The 17331-nt window shown below is 42.8% G+C and overlaps 2 protein-coding genes across 15 annotated transcripts in view; one reads left to right on the top strand and one right to left on the bottom strand.

The window, feature by feature from the left end:
• The window catches only part of ADGRG2 (adhesion G protein-coupled receptor G2), a 110464-nt gene extending 95504 nt beyond the window's left edge, over nt 1-14960 (top strand). For all 14 annotated transcript variants that reach the window (XM_082608906.1, XM_082608913.1, XM_082608910.1 and 11 more), the window contains 5 exons: nt 2800-2899; nt 3465-3748; nt 7009-7110; nt 8107-8259; nt 13066-14960. In XM_082608906.1, coding sequence (XP_082465032.1) covers nt 2800-2899; nt 3465-3748; nt 7009-7110; nt 8107-8259; nt 13066-13250 — 824 coding nt within the window. In that variant the 3' untranslated portion in view covers nt 13251-14960. The remainder of the gene's footprint in view (nt 1-2799; nt 2900-3464; nt 3749-7008; nt 7111-8106; nt 8260-13065) is intronic.
• On the bottom strand, nt 10431-10900 carry LOC309796587 (HIG1 domain family member 1A, mitochondrial). The gene has a single exon (XM_082609820.1). The coding sequence runs from the start codon at nt 10855-10857 to the stop codon at nt 10576-10578; it is 282 nt and encodes a 93-aa protein (XP_082465946.1). The 5' UTR covers nt 10858-10900; the 3' UTR covers nt 10431-10575.
• Nucleotides 14961-17331: the final 2371 nt, after the last annotated feature.

Below are 17331 nucleotides of genomic sequence, written 5' to 3'. Positions count from 1 at the left end.
TCAAGTCTCTTCCTAGAACACCTGTATATTTACCCTGGATTGGTTATGACCGCAACACTCTGAGGTTAGGGCTATGAATCCTCTTTGTATCTCCAGTAACTAGAACTGGGGCTGGCACACAGAAGGTGCTCAATCAATTGAAAATATTAGCTTGGTGATAATGAGGCCAGACTGTCCGTCCCCAAGCTCCCAGCCAGCCTCACTCTGCTCTGTACCTCCCAGATTTACACATGTGCACGACAGTGTGCTTAGCAGGGCAGAGCAAGAGAACGTACAGATAAAACCTAATGTAACTTCATCACCACACCAGCCCGGTATTTCACATGATGCCACCTGTCAGTGGTGGATCACAAAGTCTTAGACGCCCCCAAGATCTTGAAGGTTTATTCATCCAACTCCCCACCAAATGTAGGAGCCTCCTGGACTTGACTTACCCTTGACTAAAGATAATTTAACCTCTGCTTGAATTTTTCTATTGTTGGGGAGCTCATTACCTTCATTAAAAAACAAAATTCAACTGAGTACATTTGAAAGATCTTACTGGCTTTATTCACAATTCATGAATCAGGCAGCATGCCGTCTAGCAGATAGAAAGGAGCTCTGAGGAGCTGTACCAAGTGAAAGACTTTTTATAGGCAGAAGGAAGCAGGAATAAGGAAGTCATTCTGGGCAATAAAGCGGGTTGGTTATTGCAAGGTTACTTTCCTTCAGGGGTGGCAGGGGTCTATCAGGCAGGTTACCTACCTAGTGCTGATAAGGTGATTTCGGATTGACTGGTTTAAGATTCCATTTCTGGGTGAGCCGAAGACTTAACTCTGTAATGGAGTTAAGTCTCAGTTTGGTGACCTGTGGCTAGCATAAGCGAGTCCATTTTGGGCCTGTTGTCTCGTTTTTAATACCTCACAAGGCAGCCAATGACCATCTTCTAAAGCTCTGAAGGTCTGTTTTTCCATTAAGTTCACTTGGCTCTCTGGTGGCACTTACCCAGCGGTCTTGGTTTTGCTTTCTCAGGAAAAAAAATAATAAGCTGATACCTCTTCTGCCAAAGAGTCCTTTAGATAATCTACATGTAATATATATGTATAATGCTCTATTTCTCAACGTATTTTCACACAAGTAACCCCATAAGAGACAATTCAGTGAAGTTAGCAAGGCAGTTATTGCTAATACCAGGTGAAGAACCTGGCTCAAAGTGATGACGTGATTTACCCTAATTTCCACAGCTCGAGAACAGCCGAGGCTGGCTTTCTAATTTCTTATGCATATCCCTTCCACTGTATTATAGCCGCCATCCCTCCAAGACTCCCTTATCTTCTTCAGGCTAAATATTACTTCAGGGACTTCCCTGGCGGTCCAGTGGCTAAGCCTCCGCCTTCCAATGCAGGTTCAATCCCTGGTTGGGGAGCTAAGATCCCACATGCCTCAGGCCAAAAAAAACAAAAAACAAAAAACAGAAGTGATATTGTGACAGATTCAATAAAGACTTTAAAAATGGTCCACATCAAAACATATTTAAAAGTATATGTATATTAAATAAATAAATAAATATTCCTTCAGATATTCCCTATGCAATAGGATTGCAGACCCTTTTCCTCCCTTGTCATCCTGCTTGTTATTATATCTTTGTGAAGAGTAACAGAACAACACCTTTCTAGAAAGTCACTTATTCCCAGAAAAAGAAGTCACTGCCTCTGATCTTGGGCACGGATTCCGTCTTCTTTGTACAATCCTGAATGGTCAGATTCCCTTGTCAAGGAAAAGCTCCACACCCCCCCCCCAGTATTTTCTTTTTAGGAAGACGTCTAACTTAGGAAGTCACCATATGTCGGTGTCTCCATAAGGTACAAATACAAAAGAATTAAATGAAATATTATGTTAGATGGTACCAGGTAGCCCAACCTGGCTGTGAGAAGGAATTGTTTTTTATTTACCAGAGCCTTGAGATTGTATGCCAGGCTGGTCTGTGAAGTGTCAGCGTGGGGTGGGGAGCGATGGCGTAGAGGGGTGAGACGGACTCCTTCCCAGCCCAAGGTCACTTTAAGCGGGGAGGAGCCTTTTCATTATGCTTCCTCTTAGCCCGAGCGCCCTGGGAGAGCCAGTGAGAGAGCCAGTGTAGTGGCAGTCAACACCCCAAATCAATCAGGTCAGGCATCTCAGTCCATCAACAGGTTCCAGATAATCAGTTGAGGACTTTGGGGTTCATAATGAAAGATTTTCCAGAAGTTGCTGGTAACCCTAACAGGTTGATTCTTTGGTGTATATTTTGGAGTCCTTCACTTTGCCTGCCACCTGACCCTTAAAATTACATTCCAGATGGGTGTAAGTTAAGGCTAACACTAGCTACCGTAGCAGACAAACCCTGAAATGTCAGGAGCAGGTAATTTCTCACTCATGTGCAATCCAGTTAGCAGAAGTGGAGGGGTCTCTGGTCTTGTGATTTTTCAGGAGCCAAACTGCTGGAGACTCTGCCTCAAGACAGGGCTTCCAAGGTCGCTCCGAATTTGGGAGAAAAGAGTAGAGAAACTCACTGGAGGTTTTTATGGGCTAGGCCAAGAGGTGGAGCAAATCACTTCTGTCCATGTTCCATTGGCCAAGACCTAGTCAAGTAGCCACATACACCTAGCTGTAAGAGAGGCTGGGAGATGGCCAGCCACGTGCCGGGAGGAAGAGAAACTGGGTTTGGTGAACAGCTCACCAGTCTCTGCTATTTCAGAAGAAAATAGAACGTGATCTCTATTCTTTCTTCTCACCACCTTTGGTTATTAGAACTGTGTGTGACTGATGTTTCCCATCTTCCAGGGGTACCAGCTGTGGTTGTGACCATTGTCCTGATTATATCTCCAGATAACTATGGACTTGGATCCTATGGGAAATTCCCCAACGGGTCACCTGATCACTTGTGAGTACAAAGCCCCCCACGGAACGTTAAGTGAACTGGAAAGCAGAATTCTCCAAGAAAATGGAGGCTCTAATCAGCATATCAACTGGCTCTCATCCTAATAAAATCCAGTAACATTTACAGCAGGCTTTGCAGTTATATATGTAATGAGATCAGCTAGTTAGAAAAGCCATGCTACTATGTGTTAAAAAAATGAATTAGGAGGAAGTATTTCGAAAATACTTTTATAAGCCTCTGATAAAAATAAAATACCAGCTACACTATATTAGTAAAGACTCATGGAATGGAGTTACTAGGATCTAAAGGGGATAAAATCTTTTAATGTCTTCAAAGGATATTTTTTAAATACTTTCAATCACCAAGGGTCCTAAAATAAACCCTCTTGGAGTTTTTCCCCTAGATCTATAAATGGCTGTGGAGATCAGAGGTTTTATCTTTTTTTTTCTCTTGTAATTGTAGGAAAATGTTTCAGTAAAACAATATAGATTCATTGTTATCATTTGGAACCATATTTCAGCAAAAAAAACCATGATATGTTTTCCCTGTTTTTTCCCCCCAATTCCAGTTGCTGGATCAACAGCAATGCTGTATTCTATATTACAGTTGTGGGATATTTCTGTGTGATATTTTTGCTGAATGTCAGCATGTTCATTGTGGTCCTGGTTCAACTTTGTCGAATTAAAAAGAAGAAGCAACTGGGAGCCCAGCGAAAAACCAGTATTCAAGATCTCAGGAGTGTCGCTGGCCTTACGTTTTTACTAGGAATTACTTGGGGCTTTGCCTTCTTTGCCTGGGGACCAGTTAATGTCACCTTCATGTATCTCTTTGCCATCTTTAACACCTTACAAGGTAAGCTCTACAGCACTAAATACACACTGAATGACCCAGTCGAACTGAAAAATATTGCTACTAAAAGTTAGAGTATCTGCAAAGTGGCTTACTTAGTAGCTTAAGATATAATCATTGAAAAACAGATTTAACTTTGAGAAAGGGTGCTCTGAGAGCCTTGGAAGAAAGGCTAAATTCGTTAAATTCAAGAAGTGGTCCTTTTTCCTCCTTATCCATCACTACCTCCTGGGAGGGAACAAACATATCAAGGGGAACCTACCAGGAACTGTTTCTGGGAGAGTCAATCACTCTTCCTTCACCTGGTTCCTTACCTTTTTTTCTTTTAACTTTTTTATTGAAGTAGAACATGCATACAGAAAAGTGCACATACCCATAAATGTCCCCGTGAGGTCTCACCACTCTGACCTCCTAGGTCTGTGTTTGATTTGAAGACAATGATAAATGTGAAGTCAATGGCAGCAGCCTGGCCCAGTACTTAATCCCACCCAGTTGCTCTGCCCTGACATGCAGCAGGAAGGGCAGGCTCTGCGTGTGACCCTTGACCTCGGAGCTTCCCCTTTGTTAATGAAGCCCAGCCGCAGTCATTTGGGAACCCTCTTCCATTGTATTCTTTTTTTTTTTTCCTTTGGTCTCATTGTATTCTTTAGGAAAGCAAATTACTCATTCCTCTAGATCAGCATTATGAAAGAGTTGTCAGCTGTGATTAATTTTTTCAATTTTTTCAATTTTTTTTTTTTTTTTTTGGTTGTGTTGTGTCTTCGTTGCTGCGCACGGGCTTTCTCTAGTTGCGGCGAGCGGGGGATACTCTTCATTGCGGTGCCCGGGCTTCTCATTGCGGTGGCTTCTCTTGTTGTGGAGCACAGGCTGTAGAGTGCAGGCTCAGTAGTTGTGGCTTGCGGGCTCTAGAGCGCAGGCTCAGTAGTTGTGGCGCACGGGCTTAGTTGCTCTGCGGCATGTGGGATCTTCCCAGACCAGGGCTCGAACCCGTGTCCCCTGCGTTGGCAGGCAGATTCTTAACCACTGTGCCACCAGGGAAGTCCCAGCTGTGATTAATTTTTCATGGACGCACTTTGGCATTAAAAGCGGAGCAGGCTAATAAGTTTACGTTACAATAACAATCATTCGTGTCCCTTGGTTACCTTTCACTCCAAATCCTCTGTGTTGATGCCTTTTAATTGCATTCTCATCCACTCGTTTTCATCTTTTCCTGGTGGCTTTTAGCTCCCATAGCATTCTCCTGTAGTTCTTTCAGGCATATAGTTCATTAACCTGAGATTGAATTCAAATGCCTAATTTGGCTACCGGTTCTTATTTTATTTGTAGGAAGCCAGTTAATGTGCTTGCTGGTTACATACAGTTGTTCATTTTTACCTACAATGTACAGTTCCTGAACTGGTATATCCAGGTGTTGGACTACTTAGAAAAGTTTTATTTGCCAACAATGGCATGCTAAAAGTAAGAGACACTTATTTGAAAGAGAAAAAATATATGCCCAAATCACACTAATCGTAAACATGAAAGCAAGGTACCTACCCTCGTATATTTACTGTGGAAACTGAACCTGCCTCTTTTTCATTTCCCTAGAATGACTTCTCATTAGAATATGAGTGGACAGAAAGAATGTATTGTTTCATTTATCAAAGGGAACTAAAGCCTAATTCACAGGGCTTTGGGGTTGATAAAAGGAGAGATGTATACAGGTTCTGATTTGGGCCTTGAGTACCCCCATTTTGATCTCTCCCCTAATGCAACCAAGTGTAGCTGCCCAGGGTGGCAGGTGGACAAAGGTGTGCAGTACTCAAGATATCAGTCTTCAGGCTGGGCACGTGTACCTTACTAGAAGCAAACCTGATATTTTAACATGAAGGTTTTAAAGTAGATAGGTTGGGGGCTGGGGAGAAGGAGAACTCAATTCGCCCATTCATTCTGCTAATATTTGTTTGCGTTCAAAGCCTTGGGGAGTGGTAGCGAGGGGGCTGTGCGGGGAGCCCTGTGCCTGCATGCAGTGGAGGGTGGAGGCAGAGGCTGAGGTGAGGGCCTCTTCACGTCCGTAGTGTTGCCCTCTTTGTGGCCAGGACACCACTGGAGAATTTCCTCGAGCCTGTCACAGGGAGGCTGGAAGGTAGACAAGGCTATGGCTGCAGTGCCCCAGGCTTCGGAGGAAGAGGGGAAGGCCCAGGGAAGGGATGTGGCTGTGGACTGGAGAGAAGGAGCGAGGGATGTGAGACAGAGGAGGAGATGGCATTTGACAGAACTTGGAAAACAAAACGATTACGTATATGGAGGGACGGGGAGGTAGGAGCTGTGGACTGAAATTTAAAAAGCACAGGGACTTCCCTGGTGGCCCAGTGGTTAAGACTCTGCACTCCCGATGCAGGGGCCCTGGGTTCAATCCCTGGTCAGGGAACTAGATCCCACATGCTGCAACTAAGCCCTGGTACAGCCAAATAAATAAATATTAAAAAAAAAAAAAAAAAAAAAGCATAGTGTGAGAGCTGTGAGTTTCAGTTTTCTTTGGGGGAATATAGTCCGGGAGACAGCCGCTCAGAAAGCTCTGAAGAACTGCTCCAAAGAGGTAAGGGGGGAGATCAGCATATGTGTGAGTTTGGAGAAGGGGTATGTACGGTCAAGGACACATCTCGGCAGAAGGTTACTGCTTGTCACGAGGCACAGATACCTTCGTTAATGCTTTTAGTGCTTTTCTAGGTGTGGGAAGATGCAAGAAACTAGGTTCATAAAATTTTCTCCTGAAAATACCTAATTATCCGAAGGCCTTTTCTACCAGTTTTCCCAGAGCACAGAGCGCCTCATGCCTGATCTCCATCCTGAAATCCTTTCAGGGTGTGTTGAATGTCAGTGACTGCAGTGGCTTATGACTCAATCCTTGTAGAGCTGGATGGCCAGCAACATTCTTTAGTTGGCAGAGCCTGGGTCTGAGCTGGCATCCTGGGTAGATGGCTCGTATTTCCAAAGATAGGGAAGGCTAATGACAGGATGTGAGAGGTGAGACAATGAGTTCAAGTTTGGACATATGGAGTGATATTCTTTTTATAAGTATTCTTTTAATCTTACAAAGAGAGTCCTCCCAGGGTGCCTTTCGATAGCAAACTTTCCCAGGACTTTGGGCTTTATTTTCAGTCTGCAAAATTTCATTTTGCCTATGGCTGCCAAAGATTTTATGTTTGGTGCAGAGTAAGCTCATGACATTCAAGTCTTAGTTTGGAATTCATTGTGTTACGTTTTTCCCCCCCTCCCCATAGGATTTTTCATATTCATCTTTTACTGTGTAGCAAAAGAGAATGTCAGAAAGCAGTGGAGACGATATCTGTGTTGTGGAAAGTTACGACTGGCTGAAAATTCTGGTAAAGATTTACCTTACTTTTTCTCCTTCTCTTAAAGCTTGAGGAAAAGATTGTATAAGTTAAGATCCAAAGCAATTAATGCCAAAGGAATATCGGATCTGGAAATCAATGAATGGAGCCTGCTCAACACGAAATATCCATTGTGAACATTAGGGGAAAAAACCTAGTGAATTAAAAACCAATTACTCACATCTGGGAACTTAGTGAGCCATAGAATTAGTGGCCTGGCTGCTGCTTGAATGAAGCAACAGTGAAATTTTTAGAATTCATTTCCTTTCGAGTGCATGCTTTCCATTTGTCCAAAGAAATTTTTAATATTTACCTTCCTAACTTTTTAAGCCTTGACTCAACCTTTTTTCCACAGGTCCTGGTTGTCAGTGACTTCATTTATTTGTTATTGGGCCAGACTTTATATATAAGCCTTAGCATACATTTGGTTATTTTGAAGTTATTTTCAGCTATGCCCTGCTGGGTTATAGAGCAAATAGCTCATTTTTAAGAAAATAAGAAAAATGAAGTAGTCTTTGAAAATCTAAATTCCTTTTGCATAAATATTACCCATGAATACAGACTTCGCAGTATTGCAAAGATCTGGCTGCACAAGATTGGAAAATGGCAGTACCTAGAGTTCCATCATTTGCCTGGATTGAAGAGCCATTAGTCATAACAGCAGGTCGATTTGTGTTCTTGTGAAGACAGTCCTCGGCTCTGAAATATTACCTAATTCAGAGGATATTTATAGACACAATCAAATGAGCTTGGCCTTTAGTTCCCAGAGAACATAGGTTACTTTTAACTAGGCAGTCATTTAAAGGACGAATGTATACGGTCTTAAATGAAAATACAGTTTATCACACCAACCTGTGAAATGTGGGATTCTCTGTAAGATCTGGAAGCGAGAGATCAGTTCTTAGAACGAGTTATGCTGTGACCTGTCTCCTGCATCTGAGTTTCAACATTCTGCCCTGTTTTTCTGTAATGTTTACCCTACTGTAGACTGGAGTAAAACTGCTACTAATGGTTTAAAGAAGCAGACTGTAAACCAAGGAGTCTCGAGCTCTTCAAATTCCTTACAGTCAAACAGTAACTCCACCCAGTCCACCACGCTGCTAGTGAATAATGATTGCTCAGGACTCACCAGCGGAAACGGTACGTATGTCTCAATATAGTATTTCTCAAGCTAGTGTTTGTTGTATTAAAGCACTTTTATCCTTTAATGGCATTTTTGCTAAGCAAAGTGTATAATTACATGTATGACTAATGGATCAAAAAGGTGGTCCCCTTATAAAAGAGAAAGTTTATTAATCTAAGTTCATTCGTTTTAGAGCAGTTTTTTTTTTAAGATTTAAGGGTTGTTTTTTTTTTTAAAGATTTAAGTTTTCACGATGGGAATTGATGGCGACCTAAAAGTTTTAATGTGGCAAATCCCGACTTAAGAATTGCCCAAAGACTTCAGTCCTATGCTATTTCCGTTCAAGCAGTACCTAAAATAGTCAGTAAGACTATATCAATTTTTTAGTATATCTATAATTATACACATCTTCAACGCTTTTAAACCTTCCTATTTTTTGCTTGTCATGTTTGTTCATTCTTTTCCACAGCATGGCTGCCTTGTGACAGTGCCCAAATCCCCATGAATATATCAAATACTGAAAGATGAATTGTGACCTGTATTGGTGACTATATATGTCTCCAGTATACGTACAGATCATTGCTGCTGTGCCTCCTTTACTCATTAATTCTGACATTTCTAGCTAGAACTTCCATTACGTTTTCTTTCTTTCAAAAAGACTGGGCAGTTCATTACTCATAAAAACTTATCTGTTTCTCTCTTCTTTGGCTTCTTAATATGTCTTTTGCATTTTTATAAAAACTTAAATTCTGCTGGTATACTTTCTCCTTTCCTGGAGAGTTTGCCTTTACTTATCATTTTAGAATATTAGTTATTTGCATGACAAATTCAGATAAATTTGTGAGAAGGTTCATATACTTACCAGATAATTTTCTAGCCTCCCAAAGATGGGATGTCCTACTGGTTTGTATAGACTTTTAAGATACAAGAGGAGGGGCTTCCCTGATGGCGCAGTGGTTAAGAATCCACCTGCCAGTGCCGGGGACATGGGTTCGAGCCCTGGTCCGGGAAGATCACACATGCCGTGGAGCAACTAAGCCCGTGTGCCACAACTACTGAGCCTGTGCTCTAGAGCCCACGAGCCACAGCTACTGAAGCCCGCGAGCCACAACTAGAGCCCATGCTCCGCAACAAGAGAAGCCACCACAATGAGAAGCCTGCGCAGCGTAACGAAGAGCAGCCCCTGCTTGCCACAACTAGAGAAAGCCCGTGCGCAGCAACGGAGACCCAACGCAGCCAAAAATTAATTAATTAATTAAAAAAATTGTTTTTAAATAAATAAAATACAAGAGGAGGCCTCTAAATCAAGGTTTCTCAACCTCAGCACAGTTAACATTTGGGGCTAGATAACTCTCTGTTGTGGGGCCTATTATGTGCATTTGAGAGTGTCTAGCAGCACCCCTGGTCTCCACCCACCAGGTACCAGTAGCACCCAGCTGCTCACACCCCCAGCTGTGACAACTAAAAATGTCTTCCAGTATTGTGAAATGTTCCCTGGGGAATAAAATCGCCCCACCCCCCTGGTTGTTGAGAACCATTGTCGTATCAGATGAGAAACGGTTGCCATGGGGCCTTAGCTCTTTATTTTTTTTTATTTATTTATTTATTTTTAAAGTATTTTTCATTTACCTTTGCATTAGCACTTAAAATACACATTTCTATTTCAAAATGCCATTTAAAAATTATTCTAATATAACAGCAGCAAACTATAATTCTGCAATTACAAAACAGCTAAACGGGGATCTACAGTTAAGTTATTCTCATGTTTACAACTATGATTCTGAAACAGATACTACTTCAAAGCAGCTGTTACCAGCTCTTTAGGTTTGGTTTAAACACACACACATAGTTGCTGGGAGGTTTATAATTATTCCGTGCAGTGTTCTGAAAGGGTCCTTCAAGAGCCAACCAGACCTTAAAAACAGTACTCAGTCCACAAGGCAGTCAGAAAGAGTTAAATTAACTGGGGTAAATAGGATTCCTACATTACATCAAAAGCATATGATATTCTGCAACAACTGGGAGCATTTTCAGGTTTGGCATGTTGTCCTCTTTACAAGCAATTTTATCAGAAGAGTTTAAGAAGGTGGACACTGTACCACTATCAAATGCATTTAAAAGTGACATGTTTTTCTGCTAATCTGACTCCCCTGAATGACCTAGCAAGTGAACTAGTCACTAGGCAAATCAAGCCTACAAGAAAGAAAGCCAATATTCAAATTACTATGTTATTGTCCGACCCACAGAATTTATTTTTAACATAAACATATAACCTCAATATGAGATGTCTAAGTAAAGCAAGCACCACCAAGACCAAGACAGCATCTCCTCTTCTAAGGTTTAGGTTTTGCCCAGAATTCTTGATACATGGAATAGCCCATACCAAGAGTCATTGCTCCCACAACAAAGCCTTGGGCTGCCACGCGCATGTGGATCAGGTGAACAGACATTTTAGTATTGCCCCTGCTCTTCAATTTATATAATCCATATGCAACGATTGCTGCAAAACCTGCCACTCCAATGGGGACAAATGGTGCCTCTCTAGCTTTTCGGATAAGTTTAGATCCCTGATCTTCATCATATGAAGAAAGAGAAACATCTGTGTCACTTGACATAGTGATTGAAGAATCTTCAGACAACTAACTGCACGACGTCGCAGGATCCTACCGGCTCCTTAGCTCTTTATTGTAGATACCAGAGGGAGAGCTGGGCTCTATGCCAAGTTGCTATAGCGGGAGTGACTCAGTGCAGGTAAACAGAGTAGAGGCAGTGGCAGTCAAGGCTGATTCATAAGTTAGTGGGAGAAACCGAGTTCAAAGTAGAGAAATCAGAGGTGTGAGCTGAGTCATCAAGAACCCTCAGAATCACAACATATCAGTCAAGCCTACTGGTTTGGATAGAAGTGTTTGGGGCTCTTAAAGCCAGATTTTTCCATATTCTAGAAAGAACTCAGAGACGAAGCCTCACTTGCCTAGCCTGCCAATATGTTGCCATCCTTCGGGGAATCAGATTGAATGGAGGCAGCACATTTTGCACAACTGTTTTGTTTTTTTGTTTTTTGTTTTTTTCGCGGTACGCGGGCCTCTCACTGTTGTGGCCTCTCCCGGTGCGGAGCACAGGCTCCGGACGCGCAGGCTCAGCGACCATGGCTCACGGGCCCAGCCGCTCCGCGGCATGTGGGATCCTCCCGGACCGGGGCACGAACCCGTGTCCCCTGCATCGGCAGGCGGACTCTCAACCACTGCGCCACCAGGGAAGCCCCCTGCACAACTGTTTGACATGGCTGATTTCGCACAGCTATTTTCCATGGCTGACAGTGAGGGTGGGGTACATTTTAGGCCACCAAAATGGCCACGTGTTTAATACCACATAACCTGCACATCAGGATCTGGGATGAATGACAGAAAAAGAAGCTGGAAGTTTAACGGTTTGTTTATTATACCAGGTCAAATTGTTCCTGCACAAGAATGTCCTCAAACCAAAATGTCTAAATCAGAACAGCAGCCTCAGACAGTCACTTGCCCATCTCTATGCCCAGAGATGGAGCTGAGTTAGCCACATCCATCACCTAGTGTGTGTGAATACTACATATTTCAGTTATGCCTTGGAGGCTTGGCTACTAGCAGCCATGTCAGTCAGTACACAGGGCCACAAGCTCACAGTTTGGAAGAGACATCACATGTTGACTCTTTTGCTTCTGAGCCATGTAACCTTAAGCAAAGCACTTACTTTCTGACACCTTAGTTCCATCGTCTGTGAAATGGGGATAATAATAGCACTCATCCCGTGGGTAGTAAATGAGATAATTCTTATAAAGTTCTCAGCACTGTCATTATTAGTATAATTATGGCGTGAACTAACAATTGGGCTTATTATTCAGCTTTCTACATTGTCTTCACATGGTGTAACGGTCAAAAAGATGTTGCCAAGGAGCTAGAGGATCTCAGCAGCTGTGCCCACCCCACCCCGGCCAACCCCGGCCAACACACACACACACACACACACACTCACACACACTCACTCACACACACACACACACACACACTCTCTCTCTCTCTCTCTCTCTCTCTCTCTCTCTCTCTCTCCCTCATACTCCAGGGCCTGCCTGGGGTTGGGGAGGCCCACCTGTTCCCGTGGCCCGGACTCTGAGGTTGGACTCTGTCGTTTCCTCCTGGGCATCAGTCTTACCCTGATTTAGTCAGAGGGGCTGGTGTAGTATGAGAGATGATTTGTTTTCTTGCCAGGACTGTAGTCACTCTGGGTTTCTCTGGTACAAAGTTTTACTTTCTAGGAGTCTTAGGGAACCAAGAACCTTGTGAGGGATCTCTGTTAACCTTTGGGAGAGACCAGAATATTACCTTAAGTTAAATTACACATACACTACTACTTGAAGGCAATATATGTTCAACCAGAGTTAGGAAATGGGCCTTTTAAAATCAAAAACATTGCTTTGCTTCATATTTTGACCATTTTATTTTAAAAAAGCTGCCATAGAGAGCTGGTTTCTGAATCATTCTCCAATTTGTTTTGCTTACTTTGAGTGGTCTTAGGAAAGGAATGAAAAGTAAATAAAATATGACAATATATCAGACATTTTTTTTTTAAAAAGACATGCTCTCCATGTGCATACTTAAGAATAAAGTGACGTTTGTTTATTTTGAAAATGCTTTCCATAGGAGCAGTTCCACGTGTAGATATATTTCTGATGTATCTGTGGGGAGGAAGGTGATCTCCACGTCTTACTCTTCCGCCATCTTCTCCTGTCCCCTGAAAATGCTTTCTGTGGATACTTCATGACGCTGATTTTGTTTTTCCTCATACAGCGAATGCTTCTACAGAGAAGAATGGTTTTTCTTTCAGTCTTCAGAATGGAGATGTGTGCCTCCATGATTTCACTGGAAAACAGCACATGTTTAATGAGAAAGAAGATTCCTGCAATGGTAAAAACCGTATCGCTCTAAGAAGGACTTCAAAGCGGGGAAGCTTACACTTTATTGAGCAAATGTGATTCCTTTTCCTAAAATCAAAGCATGTTGCTTGACAGTGTGAAAATGTCCAATCTTATTTTTTACACAATGTGAGTTGTATGAAAATCAACTAATTTTATACTCGGCAACTTCTGGAGGAGCATAAGCTAATTGAGGGCAATGGTTGCTATTGGAAGAGGAAGCCAAGACGTTATACCACGGTTCTTAGACATTTGTGATTTGGTTTCTTATCCTTCATTTTAAAAGAAGACTGGTTTTAAACAACACACTAAGAGTAAGACTCGTTTTTAAAAAATCAAAGTAGTTCACTTCCAGCCCCAGTTAAAGATGCTAAGTTATCTTTGATAACATTATATAAAGCCACTGTTGACTTCAGCCTGTTGGTGAGTTTCGTTGTGCATGCCTTTGTTGTAAATAAGCTAAATTCTAGTGACCCATATGTCAAAAATCTTACTTCTCCATTTTTGGTATTTATTTTCTACTGTGTAAATTTCTTTCTTTGTAGAATCACGGTTGTGTTGTTGTGTCTAATGTGATAATTCAGAAAATCCTTGCTGATTCAGTGACCTCTAAAGCTCCTTTTGGAGATTATATGGGATGTGAAATACAGGAACTTCACTGAAATCAAGAAATAATGACGCCAGCCAGACTGGAAAAATGTAAGCAGATAGTGCCGCAATTAGCTCATACAGTGCCTTGGAGTGAGTTAGAAAAAGGTGCCCCCACTGGGCAGACACAGCCCCATGGGCTCGTGATTTGGCAAACAGAATGAGGGCCATATTTTAGCCCCACTCACCCTCTTGGGTGCACCGTTGTTCAGGGTACCACCTGTACAACCGTACATAACATCCAATACTGACACCCATCTCGTGACCTCTTCCCTAATCATCAGGTTATGGAAGCTGCACCAAGATGTTTAGCTTAATACCTTGGTCACAGAGAGGGAAGGAACTGTAATCTAGACCATATGGTAGAAAAGTCATGACTGAGGAAGAGATACACTGCCACTTCTCAAATCCCCAGAGCCTTTCAGAAAAGGGCAGTAGAGTAGGATTACTTTTTAAAAGAGGTGTACATTAAAAAAATCATACTGCTGTTCTTTAAAAAGCAACTGCATGGCACTTTGTTGATTGCTATGACTGGTAGGTACACTCTGGCCCAGCCAGAGCTATAATTATTTTTGTTAAAGAATTGTCTTGATGAGTATATAGTGACAAGGGGGAGCAGCTCTTGGGAACAGTGAACTATCCTGCACTGCTATTGTTTCCATATGTATCAAACACTGATTGCTCCTAGTCATAGCGAGTCTATCTTGCTTCCTACCTACAACTGCTTGATCAGTGCCTCAAGTATGTCCTTACTAGGAACATTTCAAAAACCTTTAGTTAGGTCTTTTACTAAGGTTCCCTTGCATATATTTCAAGTGAATGTTGTATCCCAGACTAACCACAGTAATAATGTAATACACTTCTGTGAGTGCTGATTTGTCTTTGCAATATTTCTTCTCCGATTTATTTAATTGCCTTGTATTTATACGTTAAAATTGACAAAAATGTTAAAATTGCCAAAATAAATTTGCAGTTAAGTCCTTTAAGTTTGAGAACTTTCACAAAAGGAAAACGTTTGTGATCTCTTTCCCTGGTGGTGGAGCTTGGAAGCGGTAGGACCACCCTGATGAAGGCAACTCGACAGTAGCATCCTTTGGCAGGCAGCAGGCACGCTGTGACCGTGAAGTCAGAGCAGGGATTGTCCTACCTCCCAAGATTGCTTTCTGAGGTCTCTTTTTCATTTTCCTCTTGCTCTTTCAAGATTACCTCTTTAACGCACGTTGACATTGGCTCACACAAGCCCCAGATTTGGATCTCCTCCAAGTGTCTGCTTCCTCAGCATCAAACAGTAGGATTTCAAGAAGGTGAGGATCGGAATTGGGGTTTCTGGGGAGCTGATTAGCATATAGGAGCCACAAATGGGGAAAGCTGGCCTCAACTCCACAAGAGGTCTCTGAGCAATCTCTCCTTCCACGATGCTCAGTTGCCTCAAAGATGTTGAGTACTAATTTGATGAGAGAGGTGGTAAGATACTCTAGATTTGGGGGTGAGATATCAGAAACCAAATCTCCCAAAGCAGATTATGTAAACAAAGTGTACACAAAAGAATACACAATGTCTGACAACCTTTAGGTCCTGCCCCCCACCCCTTATTTTTCCTATTGTGTTTTGTGTCTGGCTACAGTCCTTAAGCCAAATTCTCATCTGTATTTTTACTTCAGACAGATAAGGGGCAGGACAGAGAGAATGTTCCTGAGAAGCATCTTCCTTTGGCTTTCAAATTAGTCCCACAATCTGAGACTCTACTGAAGGACACAAAGGTGGTGGCAATATGAGGAGGCAAGGAGTATCACAACAGTGGCCAGTATTTGAAGGAGTATTTTCTCAGAACATTCGAGAATTTTTTTTGTTTTGTTTTGTTTTCCCCCCAAAACACTGCATTCATTAATCCCACAAAGTAACTCTGTTAACTTCAATGAACAGCATCATGATTGTTCTCAGTAAAAAGGGTGAAATGTCTTCATTGGAGATACTGGGTTGTGTCTAACGAGGTCACCTAGGAGGCACGTTAGTTCGTTGAAGGTCATTTCCACAAAGAGCTAATTTACTGAACAAGCAATTTATCAAATGGACTAGCGCGTTGTCACTTTGTCTCCATAAGAGAATTTTAAGGACTATTGAGTTTGTCTCTGCTTCAGCTCCTTGCTACTGCGGTTGCAGTCTGAAGGACGGACAGGAGAAAGACAAGACTGAGTGGACATAACATCATCTTGAACGGGAAGACTTCTTAGCAGTATATTCTTTTTTCTTTTCACCTCACTCTCTAGGTACAGCATCAAAAAGTTGGGGTGGGGCTTCCCTGGTGGCACAGTGGTTGAGAGTCCGCCTGTCGATGCAGGGGACACGGGTTCGTGCCCTGGTCCGGGAAGATCCCACATGCTGCGGAGCGGCTGGGCCCGTGAGCCATGGCCGCTGAGCCTGCGCATCCAGAGCCTGTGCTCCGCAACGGGAGAGGCTACTACAGTGAGAGGCCCGCGTACTGCAAAAAAAAAAAAAAAAGTTGGGGTGGACAAAAATTGAACACATTCTTCCAGAATGTGTTCTTTTAAATACATTTATAGGACTTCCCTGGTGGCACAGTGGTTGAGAATCCGCCTGCCAATGCAGGGGACACGGGTTTGAGCCCTGGTCCGGGAAGATCCCACATGCTGTGGAGCAACTAAGCCCGTGCACCACGACTACCGAGCCTACGCTCCAGAGCCCGCGAGCCACAACTACTGAAGCCCAAGCACCTAGAGCCCGTGCTCTGCAACAAGACAAGCCACCACAATGAGAAGCCCACGCACCGCAATGAAGAGTAGCCCCCGCTTACCACAGCTAGAGAAAGCCTGAGCGTGGCGACGAAGACCCAGTGCAGTCCAAAGTAAATAAATAAATAAAAATAAAATAAAATATTTATAGATATATACCTCGCTGTGAAGAAATCTTATGCTCCCTGGTGTTTCTCTCTTTACATCTCAGTCTCAAACTAGCTGCAGGAAGCTGGAGCAGAGATACATTCAGCATTTTTTTAAATATTGTGATAAAAAACAAAATGATCTCCAGTCAACTAAAATTAAATTGTCATAGAAATAGTTTGGCAAATTGGCTATTTTCAGCAAATTAATTCAGAATGGACCCTCTCTTCTGTGTCAAAGATGGAGTGCTTTTCTTTAGAGTCAAAGACCTGAACCGTCCAAGAGAAACATTTGTTGGTTTCCACCTTGGATGCTGACATGTGGCTCCCTGGGAACTTCCTTGGCAGAAGCCCCCCATGGCAGGACAAGGGGCAGACCCTCTGGTTGGGGTCAGAGAAGTTATACATGGTGCTACCTCAGGGTCTAGTTTCAGGCTTTCATCTTTATAAAGATCATGAATCAGCTTCAGAAACAACAGCATACCCCATCACATTCCATATCTGATTCTTCCCCGCCCCCGCCCCCGGTACGCGGGCCTCTCACTGTTGTGGCCTCTCCCGTTGCGGAGCACAGGCTCCGGATGCGCAGGCTCAGCA

Source organism: Mesoplodon mirus (genome assembly GCF_964341445.2).
Source record: "Mesoplodon mirus genome assembly, chromosome: X".
In the NCBI taxonomy this organism is placed as follows: Eukaryota; Metazoa; Chordata; class Mammalia; order Artiodactyla; family Ziphiidae; genus Mesoplodon; species Mesoplodon mirus.
This window is presented reverse-complemented; position numbering and strand designations above follow the sequence as displayed.